The 26,513-nt window shown below is 41.9% G+C and overlaps 2 protein-coding genes, 1 long non-coding RNA gene and 1 other non-coding gene across 5 annotated transcripts; 1 reads left to right on the top strand and 3 right to left on the bottom strand.

Annotated features, from left to right (window-relative positions):
* Positions 1–2,763: 2,763 nt before the first annotated feature.
* Positions 2,764–2,870, bottom strand: LOC130512131 (small nucleolar RNA R71). Its single transcript, XR_008945692.1, has one exon. It is a non-coding gene; the product is annotated as a small nucleolar RNA R71 (small nucleolar RNA).
* Positions 2,871–14,766: 11,896 nt separating this feature from the next.
* On the bottom strand, positions 14,767–17,269 carry LOC108848447 (ACT domain-containing protein ACR5). The gene is made up of 7 exons (XM_018621813.2): positions 17,121–17,269; positions 16,919–16,998; positions 16,616–16,688; positions 16,479–16,524; positions 16,199–16,381; positions 15,382–16,098; positions 14,767–15,290 (listed from the first exon to the last, which is right to left on the bottom strand). Exons 2-7 carry the CDS (start codon positions 16,920–16,922, stop codon positions 14,958–14,960), a joined length of 1,356 nt encoding a protein of 451 aa, XP_018477315.2. The 5' UTR covers positions 16,923–16,998; positions 17,121–17,269; the 3' UTR covers positions 14,767–14,957.
* A 5,417-nt stretch (positions 17,270–22,686) lies between these two features.
* LOC108851931 (protein COLD-REGULATED 15B, chloroplastic) lies at positions 22,687–24,611 on the bottom strand. Of its 2 annotated transcripts, XM_018625406.2 has the most exons (3): positions 24,445–24,588; positions 24,103–24,333; positions 22,687–23,360 (listed from the first exon to the last, which is right to left on the bottom strand). In XM_018625406.2, the coding sequence occupies exons 2-3, from the start codon at positions 24,309–24,311 to the stop codon at positions 22,964–22,966; spliced, it is 606 nt and encodes a 201-aa protein (XP_018480908.1). In that variant the 5' UTR covers positions 24,312–24,333; positions 24,445–24,588; the 3' UTR covers positions 22,687–22,963. The 2 variants fall into 2 exon arrangements, with proteins under 2 accessions (XP_018480908.1, XP_018480909.2); XM_018625407.2 differs by having other exon boundaries at positions 24,103–24,611.
* A 308-nt stretch (positions 24,612–24,919) lies between these two features.
* On the top strand, positions 24,920–26,017 carry LOC130511632 (uncharacterized). Its single transcript, XR_008945124.1, has 3 exons — positions 24,920–25,375; positions 25,443–25,505; positions 25,590–26,017. It is a non-coding gene; the product is annotated as an uncharacterized LOC130511632 (long non-coding RNA).
* Positions 26,018–26,513: the final 496 nt, after the last annotated feature.

The raw sequence follows: 26,513 nt of genomic DNA, 5'->3' as shown, positions 1-26,513 counted from the left end.
ATCAAAGATTGCAAGCAAATCAATTAAGATAAAATAAAACTTTTATTAATGCTTTTATAAATTCAGGATGTCAAAACAATTTAAACAAAACCGGCCAGTCCTATTTAACACCTTGGACATGGCTTACATTGATTCTCATTCAATGAATAAACCAAGCTCACAATTCATGTGAGTCCACCCGGATTCTTCATCAGTTTCAGAACATATTTCAAGTACTCGGTTCTCATGGTATATCTCCATAATTTCATCAAGTTTGTTGAGGTTATCTATCCTTTTCTGCTTCTTTTGCTCAAGAGCTCTTGAGCAAAAAGATATGAGAGAAGGTCGTAATAGGTTGTGAAACCTTTAGCCTTATGTGATAACAACACTTCCTTTGAATGGAATGTGTCACGAGTTTTGTTTAACATATGCTCGTTTGTTATCACTTCACCACATAGTCTAAGACTATAGGTGATTCCCATAAGATCAGAGTAATAGTTATCTAAGGATTCATAATCCTGGAACCTCAGAGCGTTCCATTCTTTCATGGACTTATATAATAATAATGGCTCTGAGAATTGGATATTCAAACTTGACCAGAGAACATGAGGATCGTTGATGTAGCTGTACTCATTTCTTAGATCCTCAACGAGATGATTTTGCATAATCATAATAGCTCTATGCCTTTCACACGCAAGGGTGTCATTTCCATATTTGATACACTTCTCGAGTCCTTTAGACTTTAAGTCGGCAGAAGTGTTCATAGCCCAATCAAGATAATTGTCTCCATTGAGATCAAGGGCATCAAAATCCGAGTGTTGGAATCTCGACATCTGAATCATATCAAACAATGATCAGTCAGTATTAGTGCATACATTTTCTCATGCCAGTTGATATATGGTGTTTTTCACATCATTGTACATACGTTTTCATTTGTTTCAAGTCGCTAATTCGTGTCAGTCTAGTCCTTTTTGACCTTTTACAGGTCTGGAGTTAGCAGAAGAAAGAAGAGAAGGTGCCTGATGAAAAGAAGTCCTTTTGGAGCATTCCTGCGGAGAACACTCAAGAGAACAGTCCCGAGACTGATCTCTCTCAAGCGGAACAAGCAGACGGAGTGATCCGGTGATTGTTCCAGACAAATATGGAAACTTCTATTTCGGGAATTGAAGCCCTGTTGCCCTAATCTCTTTCCTTCTGATTGGCGCCTCCATATAAAACGCCACCTATCTATTTTCTATTTTTTTTACGCTAGTTTTTACAAGAGAACACTGAGTATTTGCGATCTGCAACTTGTAAGGGAGAAGAACCAATCCTCTCATAGAGAAGATCATCTGAACCCTATTGTTTCATACTCTGTTCTTATGCAATTTTATTCAGGATTTATGTCTTTGTCTATGTGCATCATGATCGAGTAGTGACCTTGCTCGCCTAGGGTTTTTAGGGTGTTGAGACATGAGCTAAACATAGATAAGCGATCCATAACTGTTCTTCATTCATACTGTTCTTACTGCTTTCATTAAACTGATCACTTGATGTTAGATCACTAGTTCATCACCTAGTTAACCGCTTAGGATGATAACTTGACATGTAATTGAATGAGCTTAGTATCCCTAATCAGCGAAAGTAGATATTAGGGTGGTAAGTGAACTGATCGGACCTGTTCTCTAAAGCTTGCAATCGATCCTCATCCCAACGACAGTTAGGTGGTGAGATCGATCTGCAAAGCGATCACTGCCACGACAGTGGAGTGTTCCAGCTTAGTGATCCGAGTTCTAGAAAGCACTTCATCGCGCTTGAATAATTGTTTGGCTCCAATTCAACACCCAATGAAATACCCTAGGCTAGCTCTTGTTTAATTGAATCAATCTCGTGTTTATTTTGCTTGTTTACTATCGCCTATTTCAACCAAATCATATCTTCTTCTTAGCTTGATTCTGAAACTTATAGAACTAGAGTGTAGACTGGTCCTCTGGATTTGAATCTCAAGTACTACAATTGCAACTGTTAACTTGGCAGTAGCAAGGATTCATTTTTAGTGTATCAAGTTTTGGCGCCGTTGCGACGGGGACCAGATTTTTTACCTCTAATTTTCGGTTTCATATCTAGTCTAAGATATCTAACTCGTGTTATTTTCTTTGTTTCAGCTGATGATCCAGGTGCATGACCAGTAGACATACTCGGAGCAACGCACAAGGACCATTACATCAGCTTTCTAACGAGGAACTAGCGAGATTGGAACGACAGAACCGTCAACAGCCGAGATCAACGAACACCAACATGGGTGATCATCCAGATGATCTCACTGCTGCGTTTGCACTCATGCAACAGCAGATGCAGCAGATGCAGCAGACGATCCAAGCGCAGCAAGCTGCTGCCGAGCAAGCTGCTCTGAATGCTGCGAACCAACAGGAGGGAGTGGTCCAGATCGGCCAGAGAAACTTACTGCGTAATCTGCCCGCTACGCGATCTGCCATAACCCCTCCACCGTGCACAAGGCAAGACTTCGAGATCAAGCCAGCCTTGATAAGTCTAGTGCAAAGGAAGATCTTCAATGGGCTTCCTGCTGAGATACCGATGGACCACATCGAGCACTTTGAGAAGATGTGTGGTTTCACTAAAGCGAATGGAGTACCACCCGATTACATCAAGTGTACTCTGTTCCCTTTCTCTCTTGATGGGAAAGCTGCTCGCTGGCTTGATTCACTACCCACCGGATCACTCACCACTTGGGAACAAGTCCGAGAAGCTTTCTTAAGCCACTTCTACACGAAATCGAAGACAGCAGCTCTGAGACAGAAGATCGTGACCTTCAAACAGCTGGTAGACGAGCCGTTCTGTGATGCTTGGGAGCGATTCAATGTCTACCGCAGAGAATGCCCACATCACGGTTTTGAGGAAGACTATCTGCTGGGAGTGTTCTACGATGGAGTAGGCTGGGAGTACAGGAACGCTTTGAACTCAGCCAGTAAAGGAGATTTCATGACTCAGTCCACTCAAGGTGCATTCGAGTTGATTGAGAACATGGCCTCAAGCTCAGCCGACAATAACCGCGAGACTGATCGCACTCAGAAGGTGAAGAGCATCGACAACAGCAAGATTGATGAGCTCTCTGCCAAAGTCGACCAGCTGATTAAGAGTAACCAGAACCAAGTCTTCATCATGGAAGAATCCCCACAGGATAAAGCTACCGCAGAAGGCACATCAGAGGCAGATCAGTCGGCTGAGGATCAGCATGAAGTGAGTTATGTGAATGGGCAAGGATGGCAGTTCAAGAACTATCACCCGAACCCTAACGTGAGGAACAATCCCCACCTGTTCAATGCCCCTAAACCAGACGATAAAGCTCAAGGGAACCAAGGTCAGAACAGTGGATATCAAAGGCCTTATGGCAATCAGGGAAGAACCTTTGTCCTTAACCCAGCTCAGAATGCTCAGTTCCACAGCCAGAAACAGCCGGTTAATCAGCAAGCTGCACAACCGACTCAGACTGCTCCGCATGATGACATGAAGAGTCTCGCCAATATGATGAGCCAGCTGCTCCAAGGACAGCAGATCCAAGGGAAAGCACTGAACCAGGTCACAAACGACATCAACACCAGGATGAATCATATGTTCAATGACCTGAGTGTGAAGTATGACAATGTCTCAAGCCATATGAGACAGATGGATATTCAGATTGCTCAGACTGCTGAGAACGTGAAGAGACAGCAAGGAACTCTCCCTGGGAAAACAGACAAGAACCCCAAGGAGTGCAATGCAGTAGGGTTGAGGAGTGGAAAGCAACTGCCTGATCTAGACCCCAGGAGATTCACATCGGCTGAGAAAGGAAAGCAGAAGGAGTCGGATCAGCCATCTAAAGCTGTACCCACAGGGGAGGATGATGCAGAACAACCTACTGAGACTGTTCCGACGGAAGCAGAGCGACCCGCTGGGGTTGTTCCACCGACTGCAGCGCCTTCTCCTGCTCGTCAGTATGTGCCAAAAGTTCCTTACCCTGTTCCAGCTAAGGCTACACGCAAGGATAAGGAAGAGATGAAGTGCAGGAAGATGTTAGAAGACCTAACTGTCAAGCTCCCTCTGATGAGTGCGATCCAGATGATACCATCCATGCGCAGCTTTGTCAAAGGACTGATCTCTGGGAAGATATCTGATGACAATGAGTTCATGATTGTCTCTAAGGAGTGCAGCGCGGTGCTCCAGAACAGAAGGATCAAGAAGATGGGTGATCCGGGAAAGTTTGTTCTCTCGGTTCAGATTGGGAGAACACTTTTCTCATGCTCATTGGTCGATCTAGGGTCGAGCATAAACCTCATGCCATACACTGTGGCTAAGCGCCTTGGATACTCGGACTTCAAGCCTACCAAGATGTCCCTAGTGTTTGCTGATCGATCTGTCAAGTCTCCAGTTGGGATCCTAGAGGATCTTCAAGTTCTGGTCGGAAACACCCTTGTTCCTGCCGATTTCGTTGTTCTGGAAGTTGAGGAAGATTCCAATGACCCCTGATCCTAGGCAGACCATTCCTCTGCACCGTTGGAGCTATCATTGATGTCCGACAAGGGAAGATCGATCTCCACCTTGGAGATATTGTGATGAAGTTTGAGATGGATCAGATGCTCAAGAAGCCGATGCTGGATGGACAAACCTTCACTGTCCAAGAAGATGGTGATCCCCTAGAGCCGCATGAAGGTATGATCGAGGAGATTCTCACCGAGGATCCACTTGAACTCGCCTTAGTCAGAGCTGAAGCCGAGCAAAGCTTGGAGAGTGTTGATGCTGATGCCTATGCCAAGATCCTGGATTCAGCCAGGAGTATGGAGAGGATGGTGGCGAATCTAAGTCTAGGGGAGAACAGTGACTCCAGCACATCAACTGGAACAACCACGCCTCAGAACCCGACTGTTCCGGCAGCTCAGCCCGATGACTCATGGAGCGAGCTGAAAGCTCCAAAGGTAGAGCTCAAATCCCTTCCCAAGGGACTCAGGTATGCATTTCTTGGACCCAACTCCACATATCCTGTCATTGTGAATGCTGACCTGAACAATGCAGAGACTGCTCTGCTTTTGTGTGAGCTGAGGAAATATCGTAAGGCTTTAGGTTACTCTCTAGCTGACATACCTGGCATTTCACCTGATCTGTGCATGCATAGAATACACCTGGAAGATGAATCGATGACTTCTGTAGAACATCAGAGGAGGTTAAACCCGAATCTAAAAGATGTTGTAAAGAAAGAGATAATGAAACTTCTAGAAGCAGGTGTGATCTATGCGATCTCTGACAGTAAGTGGGTTAGTCCCGTGCATGTAGTACCTAAGAAAGGTGGGATCACTGTTGTAACCAATGAAAAGAATGAATTGATCCCCACTAGAACAGTTACTGGTCATCGCATGTGCATTGATTTTCGTAAATTGAATGCTGCGACTCGTAAGGATCACTTCCCGCTTCCTTTTATTGATCAAATGCTTGAGAGATTGGCTAACCACCCTTACTATTGCTTTTTAGATGGTTATTCAGGTTTCTTTCAGATTCCCATCCACCCAGATGATCAGGAGAAGACGACGTTCACATGCCCTTATGGAACATATGCATACAGGAGGATGCCATTCGGCTTGTGCAATGCTCCAGCGACCTTCCAGCGATGCATGATGTCAATTTTTACTGATCTGATCGAAGACATAATGGAGGTTTTCATGGACGATTTCAGCGTCTATGGAAGCTCCTTTCATGTCTGTTTGTCAAATTTGTGCAGGGTACTGAAGCGATGCGAGGAGAAGCATTTGGTGCTGAACTGGGAGAAATGCCACTTCATGGTGAGAGATGGGATTGTTCTGGGACACAAGATATCCGAGAAAGGCATTGAGGTGGACAAGGCAAAGATCGAGGTCATGATGAGTCTGCAACCACCAACTTCAGTGAAGGGAATCAGGAGTTTCTTGGGACACGCTGGTTTCTACAGGAGGTTCATCCAAGACTTCTCTAAGATCGCGAGACCACTCACTCGGTTGCTCTGCAAGGAAGCTCAGTTTGCCTTTGACAGTGACTGCTTAGCCGCATTCCACACAATCAAGGGAGCTCTAGTCAGTGCACCAGTTGTCCAACCTCCAGACTGGGATCTCCCTTTTGAGATCATGACAGATGCAAGTGATTTTGCAGTGGGAGCAGTCCTTGGACAGCGTAAAGACAAGAAGCTTCACGTGATCTACTATGCAAGCAGAACTTTGGATGAAGCTCAATGCCGATACGCAACCACAGAGAAGGAGCTCCTTGCCATCGTGTTCGCTTTTGAGAAGTTCAGATCCTATCTTGTTGGATCAAAGGTGATTGTGCACACAGACCACGCGGCTCTCAAGTACCTGCTCACGAAGAAGGATGCTAAACCACGGCTCTTAAGATGGATTCTATTGCTCCAAGAGTTCGATCTAGAGATAAGAGACAAGAAGGGGGTTGATAACGGAGTGGCAGATCATCTCTCCAGGATGAAAGTGTCGGATGAGACAGTTCTTGATGTGGAACAACCGATGGAGTACGTCAATGCGATTGGTCTGCGCAACATGGAGCAGTCGTTCCCTGCCATTAAGGACTGCTCCCGCGTAGAAGGAGCATTCGTAGCAGTAATCCAGAAGGAGTACCCGACCCTCCCATGGTTTGCTGAGATTGCCAACTTCTTGGCAGCTGATAAAGAGCCCTTGAGGTTCACTGGGAATGAGAAGAAGAAATTTCTGAGGGAGGCAAGGCACTACTTCTGGGATGAGCCGTATCTCTATCGGCAAGGCAAGGATGGAATCTTCAGGAGATGTGTTCCAGAGGCTGATATTCCAGGGATCCTTCACCACTGCCATGGTTCCTCTTATGCTGGTCACTTTGCCACCTTCAAGACTGTTTCCAAGATCCTCCAAGCCGGTTTCTGGTGGCCCACCATGTTCAGAGATGCTCACGCCTTCATATCTCGATGCAATTCATGCCAAAGGATGGGGAGTATAAGCAAGAGAAACGAGATGCCTCAGAACTATATCTTGGAGGTTGAAGTGTTCGATTGTTGGGGGATCGATTTCATGGGACCTTTCCCAGTCTCTCACAAGAATGAGTACATCCTAGTTGCTGTGGACTATGTCTCCAAGTGGGTGGAAGCAATTGCTAGTCCAACCAATGATGCACGAGTTGTGACCAAGATGTTCACCTCCATCATCTTTCCAAGATTTGGAGTGCCTAGAGTTGTTATAAGCGATGGTGGAACTCACTTTATCAACAAGTTGTTCCAAGGATTGTTGAGCAAGAATGGTGTGAAACACAAGGTTGCAACCGCCTATCATCCTCAAACAAGTGGTCAAGTGGAAGTTTCCAACAGAGAGATCAAGAACATCCTCCAGAAAACTGTCAACACCACCCGCAAGGATTGGTCCCTTAAGCTTGACGATGCTCTCTGGGCATACAGAACAGCCTACAAGACCCCTTTAGGGACTACTCCCTATCATCTGGTCTATGGCAAGGCGTGCCACCTACCTGTTGAGCTAGAGTACAAGGCAGCTTGGGCTGTCAAACTACTCAACTTCGACATCAAACCTGCCAAGGAGAGGCGAACCATTCAGATCCACGAGCTGGAGGAGATCAGGCATCTGGCCTATGAGAGTTCCAAGATCTACAAGGAAAAGACCAAGGCGTTCCACGACAAGCGGATCATCAGCAGAAGCTTTGCTCCGAACGACCAGGTCTTACTCTTCAATTCACGGGTTAAGCTGTTCCCTGGAAAGCTTAAATCTAGATGGTCGGGACCTTTCACCATTAAGGAGGTTCGTCCCTATGGAGCTGTTGTGTTGCTGGACACAAGAGGAGGAGAATTTGTTGTCAATGGTCAGCGTCTCAAGCCATATCTTGCTGACACAACAATCGCTGAAGGTGTAGAGATACCCTTGAGCGATCCCCCTCGAGCCTAATCGGCTCATTGAAGTCAAGCTAGTGACAGAAAACAAGCGCTTGGTGGGAGGCAACCCACTGGTGAGTGTAAATATTGTTTTCTCTTTGTCTTTTTCTTTCTAGGAACTAACTTGCAGGTTGAAAAATCAAGAAAATTCGAGAGCACTCCAGGAGAGCACTCCAGCGGTTGTTCCGCCGATTGCTCCAGGTAAGTTCTCGAACAAAAAATAATAAAAAAAAAAAAAAAAGGGGAAGCGGTTTTAATTGGTTTTTAAAGCCCAAACATTCCACTTCCCCACTTCACCTCTCTCGCCGCACAACCCCCCCCCTTAGAACCCTAAAATCGCGAACTCATCTATCTCTCTTTCTCTTCGATTTTGGTTCTAACCTCTTGGAATTTTCTTGAGATTGGGTTGTTCTGCAGGATTCACCTCTCCACTCAAGGTAATCGGACAAGAACTCTCCCCCTCTTTGCGCATGCAAATCGCGAATTGGGAGTGATTTCTTGAATCTTCTTTTTCCCTTATGCTTGCGATTTCTTCCTAGATTGTAGCTCTTGATAGCATATTTGCTACTAGGATTGAATTCATGGTTGATTATGAATGGAATAAGAACCGATTGTTGCTTGTACTTATTGGCCTTTGCGATTCCTGTTGTTGAGATTGAGGCTTGTGTAGGTTGTCTAGTAATCGATGGACTTGAGTAGAAAAAGAAGATTGGATTGTTCCATCGTTTCTAGAACAACCAACGAACTGTGCTGATATTGGGATTTCGTTTTTGTCTTGCAGATGCCTCCAAAGATGCGGAACGCAAGAGCCACCAAGAGCACGTCTTCTCCAGCCGCGAGTGCTCCACCTGGGTACCCGTGGCCGAACAAGACTGAGGGAGCGCCCATAGACCTTAATGATCCGATGCTCCTTGACTTCAACGTCGAGGGATGGGACAAGGAGTCGGCAGCGATATACAACAAGCTCCTCCTAGCCGAGATCTTGCCCACGCGGTTCGTGAACCAGCAAACACTAGGCGATCTAGGCCTTGACACTGAGGTGTTCGACACAATGCAGGCTATGGGAATCATGCCTCTCTGCTACCAAGCTCAGGTTCTCTACCCCGACTTGGTCAGGCAAGTGCTCGCGACATGCAAGATCACTTACCAGAACCCCAATGCGCCTACGTACGAGAACTGCTTCTTCTCCTTCATGGCTGATGGCAAATTCTGCACCATCTCTCTCGACGACCTGAACTCGCTATTCGAGATTGCAGACACGCCAAAGGGGGTTTCAGTGGAAAGGAAGTTCAAACCGGCAGACACCTTTTGGGATCTCATTGCAGCCGGCAAGTTCACTTCTCGCAAGGCCTATCAGTCACAGATCCGGAATCCTGCTATCCGGATCATCGCCAAAATTGTGTCCAATGTGCTGTTCGCGAAGGAGTACACGTCCAAGATCACAAATGGAGAGCTCCAGGTCCTCTACACTGGACTTGAGGACGAGATGCGCAGAGAGAACATCACCCCGATCCAGGAAGTCAAGACCAACCCGGGGTTTCATCTCATCTCCATGATCGCTGACCGCAAGGACACACTTGTTCGGACTGATGATAAGAAGGATCGTTGCGGCAGTCTGCTCACACCATTGTTCCAGCGCTTCAACATAAACCTCGGCTCGTACACGGTCGTCTCTGAGATGGAGTACATCGATACTCCTTACCTGATCGCATGCCACATCCTGCGCGACGAGACCACCTACAAGTTCCAGGATAAAGAAGGGAACCCTCTGTACTGCAAGCTCCCTATGCCTGGGTTCACAGACTTCTTATCCTTGGAGAACATTGTGTTCTCACTCGATGAAGAGCACCTCTGCGATGATCCAAAGGCACCGGCTCAGCACGATGATGAAGACATGGATGATGTGGAGCATGTGACTCCACCGGCTGATGGTGAGTATGACCTGGAGGACTTCACCGATGTGACTGATGATCACGCCTACAGACGCTGGATGGTTGAGTCCCAGAAGAAGAACAACAGCCTCATGAAGAGGATACTCAGGGCAATCACAGGCGGCTGCATTGGAGCGCAGGAGGAGCGTACACCGCAGAGAACAAGGCGCCCAGGCAAGGAACCAGCAGGCACATCTACTGGGGGAGTGAGACTGCCAAGGAACAGGAGGACAGCTGGTCACTCCGGTAGCGGCGATTCAGACTGAGTCCGAAAGGACTATTTCTATCCCTTGTCTTATCCATCTGAACTATTTATTTTTTCCATGTTATTTGCTTCTGTTTGGTTTGTTTCAGCTTCCTCTGATTTATTTTCACAACCAGGGATGGTGTGAACTAAGTCTGGGGGAGCGATGTACTATATTCGCTTGTGTGCTTTTTCGAGTCAGTCCTTGTGTCATTTTTATGTTTCTGTCGAGTCAGTTTTCTTTTTAGGATCGAGTCAGTCAAAAACTATTGTGGGAATCAGGACCTTATTTGTGATGCTCTTTAACCACCTCGTGCTTTAACCTTCTTATTCAGTGACCTTAGCAGTGATGAAAGACCCACACATGGACCTGGAACACCCTGACTTATCTCATTTGACACTCCAGAAGTTCTATACCGATCAGGTTACATTGGGCAGACTTAACTCCACTTTATCTGAACCTAATCTGGACTCTAATTCTTCTTGACATGGGCACTAGATCAGGGTAGAATGAGAACTACACTCAGGACTTCTTATCCAATTTTTATATCCATCTTGCTGTTCCTGAGTGGCTAGCTCATCTTTAGCTAGTTCCCACCTTGAACCCTGACCTTTAATTCCACCCTCATGCAATTGCTTTTTAGTACTTTATGTGCAGATATGTGCAAAAAGGTCGGAGAGGAAAGGATCGACGCAGTTCTTACTCATCAATGCTCACACAGTGGAACCAGGCAGAACAACCGGAGTGCCTGTTCCGATACCATGGAGAACAACGAGAAGTAAGTGGCTAGAACAGATCAGAATGAATCACCAGTGGCATCATGTACATCACTTGTTACCTCCTTGTTCGTCACCCCAGCATTTTGTAATTCAGGATTAAAAAAAAAAAAAAAAAAAAAAAAAAAAAAAAAAAAAAAAATTTCTTGCTTTGATTTATTGGTGACGAGAAGGGGAAGAATTTATGATGCATGCCACTGGGGAAGTTGAGAAAGTAACGGTGGTTTCAGTGAAGTGATCTGAAGGGGAAGTTGAATCGCGCAGAGCAGTCTTATGATCGATCTATCGGAGAGCAGTCCGATCAGCAGAGATGAGTAAGGACTGTGGACCTCAATGGAGCCGTCCTCTCACGACCATTTTGTGCGATATCCTGCACCAGCTCTTGGTAAACCCTAAACACTCTTGAACTCCACCATAAAAGTTAGCCTGTTCTATACCTAGCCCGTTCTCTCTGAGTAGAGCCTGTGACAAGAAGCTCACGCTGATCTTAATTGAACATAAGGAGTTTTGTCTCGAAAGTGTTGCCTTTTCAGGTTAAGATGTAGAGTAAGGAGCTGATCTTTGAACAGCGATCAGGGGGTTCTCAGTAAGTGTGTGTGGTCCTAATCTACAGCTTGTATGGTTCAGAGATTTGTGGTAAGAGTATGGTTGCTGAGAATAAGCGAGTTCCCACGCTTTCAAACCTTTCTCCCTGTTCTTGGTACTTGCCTTGTTCGAGGACAAACAAGGATCTAAGTCTGGGGGAATTGATATATGGTGTTTTCACATCATTGTACATACGTTTTCATTTGTTTCAAGTCGCTAATTCGTGTCAGTCTAGTCCTTTTTGACCTTTTACAGGTCTGGAGTTAGCAGAAGAAAGAAGAGAAGGTGCCTGATGAAAAGAAGTCCTTTTGGAGCATTCCTGCGGAGAACACTCAAGAGAACAGTCCCGAGACTGATCTCTCTCAAGCGGAACAAGCAGACGGAGTGATCCGGTGATTGTTCCAGACAAATATGGAAACTTCTATTTCGGGAATTGAAGCCCTGTTGCCCTAATCTCTTTCCTTCTGATTGGCGCCTCCATATAAAACGCCACCTATCTATTTTCTATTTTTTTTACGCTAGTTTTTACAAGAGAACACTGAGTATTTGCGATCTGCAACTTGTAAGGGAGAAGAACCAATCCTCTCATAGAGAAGATCATCTGAACCCTATTGTTTCATACTCTGTTCTTATGCAATTTTATTCAGGATTTATGTCTTTGTCTATGTGCATCATGATCGAGTAGTGACCTTGCTCGCCTAGGGTTTTTAGGGTGTTGAGACATGAGCTAAACATAGATAAGCGATCCATAACTGTTCTTCATTCATACTGTTCTTACTGCTTTCATTAAACTGATCACTTGATGTTAGATCACTAGTTCATCACCTAGTTAACCGCTTAGGATGATAACTTGACATGTATTGAATGAGCTTAGTATCCCTAATCAGCGAAAGTAGATATTAGGGTGGTAAGTGAACTGATCGGACCTGTTCTCTAAAGCTTGCAATCGATCCTCATCCCAACGACAGTTAGGTGGTGAGATCGATCTGCAAAGCGATCACTGCCACGACAGTGGAGTGTTCCAGCTTAGTGATCCGAGTTCTAGAAAGCACTTCATCGCGCTTGAATAATTGTTTGGCTCCAATTCAACACCCAATGAAATACCCTAGGCTAGCTCTTGTTTAATTGAATCAATCTCGTGTTTATTTTGCTTGTTTACTATCGCCTATTTCAACCAAATCATATCTTCTTCTTAGCTTGATTCTGAAACTTATAGAACTAGAGTGTAGACTGGTCCTCTGGATTTGAATCTCAAGTACTACAATTGCAACTGTTAACTTGGCAGTAGCAAGGATTCATTTTTAGTGTATCACCAGTCGGCTATGTAAAGGAACAATGCCATGCGCCCATTTAGGCTGCCAAGACCATCCGGTCATCAAGTAAAAACAAGAAGCCATACGGCTTTGTTGTTCAGCAATATCAGTTCCATACCAATATGAACCTCAAGCCACACGGCTTTGGTTAAAACAAAACAAGACCTGGTCGGTTTTTTTAAAACCGATATAATATAAGTGTATGGTCGATGTTTGTAGATTAGTATGAACAAGAACACAACCGGTTTTAAGGTTGGTTTAGCACTGTCCGGTTTTCAAAACCGGATAAGGATTATAAAATCCTAGATTCAAGGGTTTGCTAAAGATTATCTAATCCTATCAATCGATTCCTAATTCATGGAATTCTACTCCGATATCCTAGCAATTTGTTTCTATCAGGATGTTCAATCAAACATAATGATCTCATGATTAGGGTTATCTTAACCTCCTATTGGGTTGACTGGTATTTACGAATCAAGAGTTCATCTTGATTAAACCTTAAACACAAGAGTCAAAACGAGTTAGCATGAGATCAATACAAATCGTTTGAACGAAACTTTAAGCTAGAGAGATGATATCTTAGCTTTGGGTTAGGGAGCAGCTCGTGGATTAGGGTTTGGATTATGATAAGGTCATGAATCAAGGTTGCTCTTGGGTTAGATACCTTAAACACAAATACGCAAATCAAGTTAGTTTAAGAATCAAACACAAATCGCATAACAAGGAAAAAATAGGGTTTGCGGCTTTGGGTTGTAATCAATGGAGTTGATTTGCAAGCAAGGAGATTGTGGCTTCATGACTTGGATCTCCATCAGGTCGTGTCTTCACATCAATCTTCAAACAAAAGACCATAAAGATCAAAAACGAATCAGTATGATGAATTAAGCAAATCGGCTATCAAGTAAATAAGAAAAAGAAGTTGACAGCCTTAGGTTTTTCTGATATTGACGGTGCGGCTTGTAGCTGACGTAGAGAACGCGTCTGATCACGGATTAAGGTGAGGTCTGCGGCGTTGGATTCTCCTCGTCAATATCTTCATATGGATATGTCGCACGTCGTTTGGATCGTTATGGTTTGGGAGAACGATTGATTTGAAGTTGAGTCTTTTAGAGAGAGAAATCGGGCAGATTAGGGTTTCCCTGTCCGATTGACTTGTAACGACGATTGCGGGCTCGTCCGAAATCGGATTGCGTCAAGGTCTTCGGCGTTGGATTCTTTTCTCCAAGATCTTCAAATCGGTAGGTAGCTCGTCTTCTGGTTCCTCGTGGTTAGGGAGTTCGAGCTGTTTGAAGTCGGCGGGTAAACTAGAGTTTTCTAGGGTTTTAGGTTAGCTCGGATTTTAGATTAGCTCGTGCTGATAACGTGTTGTAAATGGAAGTGATTTTCGTGTTATTAATCTTAAGGACTAAAGGTCCTTTATATACAAGTTACAAATGAAGATAAATATAAATCCCATAACATAAGGGAATACAAATCCTAATCTATCTATGATATGATAATCACTAAATACATATGGATAAACATGAGTCTTCTTGATGTTTATCTTCTTGGACTTGTCTCTATCTCTCTACTCCTTTGGGCCGCCTGCTTCTAGTCTTCTTGGACTGGGCTTGAGTTGGGCCTGGTCATGTCTGGTATGACATAGACTTGTCTGGTCCGGTCCGGTTCGGTTCGGTCCGTCCGGTTCGTCCTGAAATAGTTTGGTCCGGTCTGTCCGGTTTGGACAGAAATGGGTCGATCACATAATATATTCACAACAGGTCCAAGTTTTTCTCAATTTTATTTTATTTTTCAGTATGACAAACGATTAAAAGTTGTGGATAGAAGGAGAGCATGGCAAATGTCATTGCCAAAGGTATGTGGCACACCAATCAAAGAGGGTCATGGAACCAATATCCTTTTGACTTATTGGCCTAAAGTTAGAATTCACTATAATGTTATAATGCCAACTTGTTTGCTAATTAGAAAATTCTATAGCAGCCTGAAAAGGATGTTCCAACAGAGCCAGTCAAAAAGGAAATCTTATGGAAAATGATTGTAATCCAATTTTATATATATACATCCACCAATGTAAAAGTACACAAGAATATTACTTAAAAAGCCCCCTGTAAGAATCTAAACTTTCATTTCTAAAAGCTTCTCCTTCTTCTACACATTCACACAATGTACTACTTTACTTCTGTCATTTACAGATTTAAGAGTAATACTATGTTTTAAGATCTGATCAACCCGAAATTGACGAAAGATCTAGACTTGAAAACCCCAAAGAGAAACCCCGTTTGAGATTCTTGAGAACTCGGTTTAACCTCTGTGTTTCCCCCTTTCACTTGAAGTATCTTCTGACCAATCACCTGTCTGATTGAATCTATGGTCTTAGCATCAACTTCATAACCAGAAGCATCCCTCACGTAGAATGTGTTGAGCGCTTTGCCTCCTTTTGTTTTCACTTCTGCTCTTGTTACCGTTAGACTGTTCTCACGGAATATCCGTGTCACGTCTGATAGTAATCCAACCCTATCCGAAGTGCAAAGCTCAAGCATCAAACCCTAATAAGAACATAAAAACAAATGTTAAAACCAACAACACATTCTCATGATTCTTCTTCTCCAAGCAAAGATCAGAACAATGCTTTTTTACCTCAAAGACTCTTCTCTGAATAGCTGCTTTAAGACACTTGATCACTCTCTGTCTCTCTGCCTCAGACTTCACAGGAGATCCATCCGTATGTCTTATGTAGTATTCCTGATAAGCTTCAGGGCCTTCAGCATCAATGCTGGCATGCGAGACCACGTACTTCATATCCGTCAAAGTAAAAACAGTATCAAAGAGAAGCTTTGGTCTGTCTTTGCATTTGATCATCACAATAGAGTAATCCAAATCATGCAAGTTGGAGACATCCACATCAGGAACCACTCTCCCAATCTTATCCTCATCATCAACGTTATTCTCCCATTCGTCATAGTCTCTATCCGCAAACATCAGCTGGTGAAGCTTACGATCCGCGTTGAGAGAAGAAGAGACCGTGGTTTTGGGTTCACGGCATCTCCTGCTCCTGCTTCCACCTGTGAGAACGTAGCCAAGAAGCTTCCTGATCTTGGACAGCCTCTCTGGATCAGTGACCGCAGAGCAGGTTTCCTCGTCTGTCACTTGCAAAACCGCCGCTGCTTTTGCTCTATGCGTCCAGATCTCAGCGTTGACAACATTGCATTGAAGGTCGGTTAGAACAGCGGTTAGCTCAGACAACAAACCGGGCCTGTCCGTTCCCGTTAGCTCAATGAAGGTGAAGTCGACAGATTGTTTAACACCAATGGTTGATCTCGGACTGAAGCAGGAAGACTCATCAGGGCCAAGAGACTGCAAACAACCACACGACAAAAGGGAGTTTGTTACAATCACATCATCAAACAAAACAAAACAGAACAGAAACAAGAGGTTCGGTTCGTTAATCACTTACTTTACGGATGTAGTCAAGAACGATCTCATCGGTGACTTTGTTACCATCTTGGTTAGTGACGTTGAAGACATCCATGAACCAGCCACCATCAGAGGAGATGTAAGCTTTCTTGATGGTGAGGTTAAGATCAGTCAAGACTTGAACAACTTCCAGAAGAATCCCATGTTTATTTGCACTATCCACCTAACAAAAATCAAAATTGTTTTTTTTCTTTTTTTTACCTTTTCAACAAAAACCAAACCTAATAATGTGAAAAAATGAAATCTCAGAGAAGGTTTACCTTGATGACAGTAACGTTATTGTAGACATCGTTATCAATCACAACCCTAAAATGATGATAATAATCAAAATTAAAAAAACAGAGTCTAAATTGAAAAAATAAAAACATAATAAAGATCAAAGTTGAGGAGCAATTACTTTGGAGGATTGACTCTTCTGATAAACCTTGCAATCTCATCATCCATATGATATGAATAGCTCAAGCAATCATCTGAAAGAATACAAAAAAAAAACTCCAATTAAACCAAAACAGAGACTAAACCCTAGAACACGATTACAAACGAGCCCATGATGAAAAGACTCGAAATTTAACAAACCCATAATGAAAAGACTCGAAATTGAACAAACCCATGATGAAAAAGACTCAAAATTGAAGAATCAATCATCAACGAAGAACAGAGAGAGAGAGAGAGAGAGAGAGAGAGGGGAGGAGTAACGAACCCATTGTTGATTTCGATCTGTGATTGTGTAAAATATCTTCTCGATATCTCTCTCTGGAAGGAAGACGAAGACTTTTGCAACTGCAATTGCCAGGAGGGGATAGAAGAAAGTTTGTTAGATTTATATTCAGAGAAAGAGATAATTAATTAAATATTAAAAAAAAAATTAAAAAGGATAAAAAAGGAAGTGGAGATCCAATTACTTCACACTATGCTCTGTCTCTGACACAGATTCAGCCGACACGATTCTCCTCTATACCTGCACAGATGAGATGAAACACTCTTCTTCCTTTTTTTTTCTTTTTGGTTTGTTAAATTGTGATATTGTGATGAGGAGGAGTCTACTCATATATACACTTGGCGCACGTTAGTAGCCGCCCTTGGTTGTCAGGATAATATTAGACATGTAAACCGGACGGTTAAGTGGTTCCCACTTGATTGGGTAGTATATTCCGGTTTAGGACATTTACTCTTAATTGGGGCAGTGAATCATAGACAATTCTTTTGGGAGTTTTTGATTGGGAAACAAATCGATAAATCTTTTTGACTAATTACATTCCAACTTTGAAAGATTAGTTAGAGTGTTCGAACTGTCAATGATAGGATAGCCATAGCTAGGAGGGTTATTGTGGAGTGGACGAAGAAACAGAGGAAAAATAGCAGGCTGATCATCGAAGAAAAGAAACTGCAACTTGAGCAAGCGCTAACCAGCCCTGCAAACGACTCTCCGCTAATCCTGAAGATAACAGAGGAACTTAGTAGCGCTTACCTTGCGGAGGAAAATTATTGGAAGCAGCGGAGTCGCCTGCTCTGGCTCAGCCTCGGAGATAGGAACACGGGCTTCTTTCATGCAACGGCAAAGAATAGGAAGCGCACCAATGCATTCACAGTGCTTGAAGATGGTGAGGGAAACGTCGTTTTCCAGGAGGACCAAATAGCTGCGGTTATTGTCAACTATTTCCAGCAACTGTTCACCTCTCTTGATGGGAGTAGTGAAGAAACAGTAAACTATGCTTTATCACCAATGGTGACTGATGAACAAAACCAGAAGCTCATTGAAATGCCTTCCCCGTTGGAGATCAGGAATGCAGCCTTTTCCATTCATGCGGACAAAGCCCCGGGGCCGGATGGTTTCTCGGCGGGTTTTTTCCACTCGAATTGGGAAGAGATTGGAGGTGATATTGTGCGAGAAATACAGAGTTTCTTTGAAACTGCGATTCTGCCGGACAGGATAAACGAGACGCACATACGCCTCATTCCGAAGATCTTAGGCCCACAGACTGTTGCAGATTACAGGCCCATTGCGCTTTGTAACGTTTATTACAAGATTATCTCAAAAATCTTGACGATGCGGCTGAAGCCCCTGCTGGATGGAATCATCTCTGAAACGCAATCTGCTTTTGTTCCGGGACGTGCGATCTCGGACAATGTCCTTATCACACACGAAGTTCTCCATTTTCTCAAGACCTCAAAGGCGGAACAGAGATGTGCCATGGCGGTTAAAACCGACATGAGCAAAGCCTATGATAGGCTAGAATGGCGATTTATCTACCAAGTCTTCAAAAGATTAGGCTTCCACCCGACTTGGATAGCTTGGATAATGCAATGCGTGTCCACCGTTACTTACTCTTTCCTCTTCAACGGTTCACCTAGAGGAGAAGTCACACCGAGCCGGGGTATCCGCCAAGGAGATCCCCTCTCACCATACATTTTCATCTTGTGTAGTGAGGTTCTCTCGGGTTTATGTAACAAGGCGCAAGAAGAAGGTTCCCTCAAAGGAATCTCCGTAGCTCGAGGGAGTCCTCAGCTCAATCATCTCCTCTTCGCCGACGACACGATGTTTTTCATCAAAGCTAGCAAGAAGGGTAGCGAGGCTCTGCAACGGATACTGAATCAATACGAGAAAGCGTCCGGACAGCGAATCAACCCGGATAAATCTGCTATCACATTCTCACGATGGACCCCGAGTAACTTGAAGACCACGGTGAAGGACACGCTGGGAATCCAGAAAGAGGGAGGGGTCGGGAAATATTTAGGTCTCCCGGAACACTTTGGACGGAAAAAACGGGACATGTTCTCGTCTATAGTGGACCGAATCAAGCAAAAGGCGAGCAGCTGGAAAAACCGCCATCTCTCAGCTGCGGGAAAAATGACCATGCTGCGTAGTGTACCTGCGTAGTGTACTCTCTCCCATCCCCTCCTATGCGATGACTTGTTTTAAACTTCCTGTCTCCCTCTACAAAAGGATACAGTCGGCCCTCACTCGATTCTGGTGGGACGACAAGGATGGTAACCACAAGATGTCTTGGGTATCTTGGTCTACTATGACCCTCCCAAAAGATGAAGGTGGTCTCGAATTCAGAGATATCGAGAGCATCAATGACGCCTTTCTCTCCAAACTCAGCTGGCGTATCATCAGACATCCGGAGAGCCTTCTCGCTAGAGTTCTCATGGGAAAATACTGTAACCATGATGCTTTCCTTGCGGTGCAGGTATCCTCGTCTTGTTCTCACGGATGGCGAGGGATTATGGTCGGAAGAGACATTATTCTCCAAAATGCAGGATGGGCAGTCGGTAATGGAGTTGACCTCAATGTCTGGGATGCGCCTTGGCTCAGTCTATCCTCTCAAACCAGACCAATGGGACCACCCCCGGAAGCTTTGGTGAACCTAACTGTTGCAGACCTTTTCCTTGATGGAGTCAACAGCTGGGATTTGGAGAAGGTGCAGCCCTATCTTCCTTTCCATGAACAGGAAATATTAGCTATCAAACCGAGCCTGTCTGGAACACCAAACAAACTGATTTGGATCAAGGACCCATCTGGGGAATTCACCACTAAGTCTGGCTATGCCTCCGCTCGCAACCGCATAGCTGAAGTGTTACCAGTCACCGCTCCAATAGGTGACTTTAACTGGCAGAAAAACATCTGGAAGGTCCACACAGCACCAAAACTCAAACTCTTCTTATGGAAGACTTTCCACAATGCCTTACCAACGGGAGACCAGCTGATTGCTCGCCAGATCGCGGTGGACGGAAAATGCAAAAGCTGTGGCCAACCTGAATCTATTGATCACCTGTTTCTTCACTGTAACTTCGCTCAACATGTCTGGAATAACACACCAGTAACCCCCACCTTTGATAGCAGAGGATCATTAGATTTGAAGTCAGCCTGGACTGCCTTGCTCTCGACAAAGGCTCTACCTCCTACGGGAGTTGCGGAAGGACCCCTTGCACCCTGGATTTTATGGCAACTCTGGATTGAAAGGAATAATTTAGTCTTCAGTGACAAGAGAAGTTCTGCCATAGAAGTGGTTTCAAAAGCAACAGCTGCTGCACGAGAATGGTTTCAAGCCCAAGTAAAGGAAGACAAACCGAAGAAGAAGATTTACTGCCCACCACAGATATCGCAGGTTGCAGTCACAAGAACAGATGCAGCATGGAACGAAGCTCGTCAACTGGCAGGTCTTGGAGGAACGATTGAGCACAGGGCCGGCTCAGAGTCTTTTGCTGTACCGGCTTCTCATGTAAAATCACCGCTACTAGCAGAAGGTTTGGCTGCTCGTGAAACCCTCCTCCAATGCAGGGACTTAAGAATCGCAAGGATCAGATGTGAGTCGGACTCGACAACTCTGGTTAAGATTTTAAACTCCGAAACCACAAATTCGGAACTGTATGGTGTAGCCTCTGATATTTTGTTTCTTGCGAGTTCTTTTGAGATAATCTCCTTTGTATGGATCCCTCGTGAGAGGAACTTTGTGGCATATGGGTTGGCCAAACAGGTTTTGTCTGTTGAGCTTGCCATTCATGCCGCACCAAACTCTGGCTGAAGCCATTAATGAATGCATTTGTGTTTCAAAAAAAAAAAGTTAGAGTGTTCGAATGAGAACAAAGACTAATTATTTTGGTGACAAATGAATAACAATAGAAAATAAGACCAAATGATATTGGAAATTAACAAATACAAAGCCTCTTTTTGTAAAAGATAATATTAAATACGCATCAGTTGATTCGGATTCTAATATTTCTTTGTTGTCAACTAGTAATACATATTAGAATTTAGTGTCATGCCAAGCCAATGTCAAAGTACCTGAAAACAAACTAGTTGAGTTATGGCTTCTAATCTTAAAAATCAAATAATCAACCTTGTGGATGTGGTTAATAGATCAAAATTAAAAGAATATGAAAATAAACTGTAAGAAAATACAAGACAAAATATATTTAAGAAAATAATTATTACGTACTACCATAAAAATATATTAAGCTAATAATTTCTTTTAGTTTTAGAAGTGGATCTGTTATCAACTCTTTTCTAAGTTATCTAGAATTGGCCGAACATGTCATGTCTTCCTACACTCCAGAGATATTGGATGTTTGGGATTGAGTGGAATCCAACCATAGCGGCAAAACAAAGAACATGAACATTAATGCAGTTAACAAGGACCATAATCTAAGGGAATATGTTTCACATGTTACACACTCAACATCCCATTAAATTTGGTGGATATTATGAAGTCTTTAGTTTTTGAAGTATCGATTCGCGTAAATTTTTGAACAACACATAACATTGATTTTAATCTTCAGTTAATTTATAATTCGATACAGAATAGTAAGATACTTATAGAATGTACTGAGGCTCAAGTAAATAAAGGTGAAAAGTTGTATAGGATGACTGATATATCTGAAGTCGCCGAACACAAATCCCGTTGACATGCCTCCAATAAACATAATTTAAAAATCAATTAAGAACAGGAAAACACTAGTTGAATTTGATTAGTGTTTATATTTATTTCTATTGAAAAAATGTTATAATAGAAATATAAAAGAAGACGAAAGCATGCTGTTTAGAATGTCAAATGTTTTAGTAGAAGGGAAATGCGTAGAAGGAGGGTCCATGCCGGCCGCATGTTACTACGATTTCTATTGCTCATTCTCTTCTTTCTTCAATTCTACCCTTTTATGCATAATTAATACATAACGTTTGTTTTATCGACATTGTTGATAACTTGATATATTTTCAGAATGCAAACAATCATATCGAGAGTTACACCTTGTAATAACTAAAATTTGTATAAATAGTCGAATTGGCTCTTTTAAAACATAGTTGTTTTAGTAACTAATTCAATGGTCGTCTGGTCATTAGTGGTTAGATATTCATGTATTTAGTGTTTTAGGATGGAGTATTAAGAACCAAATGGCTGCTGAATCATTTAGACTTCATGATTGCTATAGAAATCTTTCAGCTTTACGAGATGGAAAGATTTCTTTGGTTAATATTGTGGATGATTTTTTACGATCCTAGTCGAGACTGACTGTTCAGATTCAGTGGATATGATTGACTGACCAGCTTTCACTTCAGAAATAAAAGTGTCACGCCTTTTACAAGCTCATTTGAGAGTGTAAGTTTGATTCATATCTTGAGGAGCAAAAATATTTATGCATATGCACTAGTAAAAGAAGGTAGGATGAGAGACATAGTATTTTCTCATGTAAACCAGGCACAATCAAATAAAACTGCTCTTCGAAATGACATTTTCAATAGCCAAATCTTGGTTTAATCATAATCATGTTGACACAAAAAGTACGATTTAAACTATATATTGTGTTCCTTTAGCTTAACAAATGGTATATGCTTTGAATATATAATACTCTTTTTTTTTGTTCAACGAAATATATAATACTCTAAGAACTGCAATTGAATGATTAACCAGCAAGTATGTCAGTGACTCAGTACTAACCACCAAGTTTATGTATCAATATATTCTCACAAAATAAAAATAAAATACATTACTGCCTCAAATTGATTTATATGTATAGGGTTCCAATATACATCTGAGAATCGGGAACGACCAACACATATTTCAGTTATATCAAAACTGAAAATAACTGTGTATGGCTTATTTTGCAAATATATTCGAATTAAAATTTTCAGTAAAAGATAAACCACTGATTATAACAGTTTTTTTTATATTCTCACGTGATAAAAAGTATGTTTTGTATATCAACACCTTGTATTTGTTTAGACGTTAGGGCTCTAAACAAATACAATCTATTCTTCAGAATTTGGAGGCAATATCGCTTCTTTTGCCTCGGCTGCTTTCTCTCCAATGTATATAGCCGTTTTTTTGCTCATATCCGTCGCCAACTCTTTGGCTTCACCAGCTTTTTCGATGATGAAATCTTTAGCTTCACCTGTTTTTTCAACTACGAAATCTTTGGCTTTTTCTGTAATTGAAACAGCTTCTTCCTCCATCACTTTGGCTTTTTCCGCCACAAAATCTGAAGCTGTGTGAGCATTTTCAGTCACCATGTCCATGGCTACACCAGCTTTCTCCATAAAGTAGTGTTTTGCTCTTTGTATGTGATCTAAAACCTCTTGTCCTTCATGTGCAGTCAAGTGTCCGACTTCGCTTCCTTTCTCCTTCACGTACTCGGAAGCTTTCTCTCTTTCATTTGTGCGTATGTGTGACACAGTTTTACAAAATTATTTCAGTGAACAAAATGGTTATAAATACTACTCCCTCCGTTTCAAATTATATGTCGTTCTAGAGCAAAATTTATGTTTCAAAATAAATGTCGTTTTCGGTTTTCAATGCAAAATTTATTGAAAATATTTTCTATTATATTCTTATATTGGTTGATGTGTATTGGTAATAGTATTTTTATTTTGGAAATATATAAAATTAAATGTTTTCTTAATCTGTGTGCAAAGACTTAGAACGACAAATAATATGAAACGGAGGGAGTATATAGATAACAAAATTGACAATGCTCGAAATTTAAAGGAAATATTAAATGTATATTTTTTTAACAAACTGATTATGTATCTTACACATCTTACACATCTTTATCAGATTAATTTTGTTGAGAAAATATCATGTGTTTGTATTTCATAATTAGATTTCATCCGGATGGATATAATATAAAACATAAAAGGACTAGATTCTTGAATATTAATGTTTAATTAAATTTGTTGATTTCTAAAAACGAGCACAAAATTGATTTAATTTTAAAAAGTTTTGATTTAATTTTGAGATAGAAGAGTTAAAGTGATGTGAAATCATGCAATGGGATCATAATGATTAATGTGTTCTGCTTCTCTCTTTACATTCTAGCTAGAGATTAATTAGTCAATCTTTGTTACCTATGTAGATCTCAGATATATATGTCTAAAATACATAGACTTACGAGGCATCATCGAGCCATTTTGGATCTAGCTTTGAGTTGCCATCATCATCTTTCACGGCGGCCATGACCCACGACTTCTTGCGCTGAGGTGAAATGATCACATTCTTCCAGCCAACTCTCATATCTATACGGCCGACGCTGCTTCTCCTTTTGATCGAGACAGTAGAACCCAATCCACTAAGCATAGCTCCGGAGATCAAAGTTGCCATGAGGCCACCTCTTGCCTTCTCTCTTAAGATGTGAGGAAACGAATAATCGAAAGTGAGGATTTTATATAAGTAGAGGGAGAGAGTGAGAATCTTTATAAAGAACCACAGAGGCTGGCGTGGAATAGTTTCTAACCAGTTAGAATGTAATGACATCCAATTTGTTTCGTTCCTGGTTTGCCAAGTGTACTCAGATACGCAGGAGAAGTAGCAACATAAACAGACTATGAGATGCTTGCATGAATAAACAGTATATCCTAGACTCACCCGTTCAATATATACTTGGATAAAGCATAGGGTGTTTAGAAAGGTCGAATGTTTAGGATAGAGGGTAGAAATACATGTCATGCTGGTCGCATGTTACTCCTCATATCTTAACTACCTAGAATATATATGATTTAAAAAACATTTTTTTTTTGGTGCGAATGTTAAATATGATTTAAAAAACATATTGTAAAGTAACAGAAGAAAATAGAGAATGGTGTTTAGAAATTAGAATTGGGTATACGTGTTTGTGGTAGAAGGGGGACATAAGTGCGTACATGCCGGTTGCATGTTTATGTATGGTTAGACAATCTTTAAACGGACTATATATATATGTAGACAAAAATCTAAACGTAGAGATTGTATATATCTTTTTAAGCTGTGGGTAATTCTGTAATGTTAGTTTGGATTTGCTAATGCTATATAAACAATCTTCAATTATATTATATAGTAAGAAGATTGATAGTGTTAATTCAGGAAAAAAACTAGATATGTAGTATTTGACTTTAACATGTGTCACATATGACATCTAATTGAAAGATTGATAAGTGGGCCTAGACTGCCAGGCCCAACAAGTCGTATAGCCCAACTGAAGTGAAACATAAGCAGAAGCAAAGAGAAAAAGAAAAAAGAAACAGGTGATGGTGCGTTCGTCGCCGAAGGAAAAGACTCCGACACTGTACAAGCTGATAGATCTCGTTTTCGTGACCGCATATGGCGGTGTCTTCGGAGCTGTTCTCGCCGGTATAGCAGGAATGGTTATCGGCGGACAGCTGGCCATAAACTCACAGAGCCAAGCTCAGGTTTTATTCAGCTTCATAAACCCTAATTAAAACTAATTATCCTCTTTCTGATGTATTCTGAATCTAGGGAGCTTCAAGAAGTGAACATTCCACCAGGGCCAAGGCTTTTGGTACTTGATCATATCAAGAGGTTTGTTCACAAGCTTCGCTACTCTTACATGGATGATCAAATATATGAATTTTATACAACCATTCTCTGTTGTTTTGAGTGCAGGTACCCTAAGAAGGTAAACCGCTAATGAGACAAGCAGTAATTTGACTCCAACCTTTTTGTCTATATGGTGGTTGTTGCATCTGTGTGTCTTAAATCTCTGTTGTACCAGTAAAATGCCCAGCACTATTGGGTCGGACGTAGTCCGGAGGCGACACTCGTTATCAAGGTTGACATCTGGGGGGTGCGGGGGCCGCAGACCCCCGCGGTACGGTATGCTTTTTTGGTTTGGGAAAGTTACTATTTCTATTAGGAAAAGAAAATCGGGTTTTTAAGGCTGTATAAATATGGGTCTAAGGGTTTGTAAATTATTATCACATCATTAATAAGAAACCCTAAACGGGTATTTGCCTCAATACGTTTTCTTCTCTATTCTTCTTCTAACCTAAACGACGGCTGTTCTCAACAGTGGTGGTGGTGACTTAGAATCGTGGAGCTATTCTGAGGCCTAACCTTGCTAGTTTGTAATAATAACCTTTGTTCGCTAATCTATCTTATTAAAACAGAAACATTCTGTTGGACCTAACATTTATTTTGTAAGTTTTTAAATTAAATACACCTTTATACTTTATAGTTAAACATACATTAAATCACTAATGTTCCTTTCTTTATACTACTATCCATGTTCCCAAACAATATACTTATTTCTTTATACTACTATCAACGTTTCCAAACAATATACTTATTTCTTTATACTACTATCAATGTTTCCAAATAATACAATAATTAATCTTAATTATTTTATATCTATCATTTTCTCTTTAATTTTTTTGTAGAAACGTCATAATTTCATAACTTTCAAAATAGTAAATTTTAAAATTTCGATTATAAGATTACAAATTATGAAACTATTACAATTTAAATCCAATTAGATTATATATCGGTTATCCATCAGTTCAATCGGTTAGTTTCGGGTTTTAGTAATTT

This window comes from Raphanus sativus, chromosome 4, assembly GCF_000801105.2.
Source record: "Raphanus sativus cultivar WK10039 chromosome 4, ASM80110v3, whole genome shotgun sequence".
Taxonomy (NCBI): Eukaryota; Viridiplantae; Streptophyta; class Magnoliopsida; order Brassicales; family Brassicaceae; genus Raphanus; species Raphanus sativus.
This window is presented reverse-complemented; position numbering and strand designations above follow the sequence as displayed.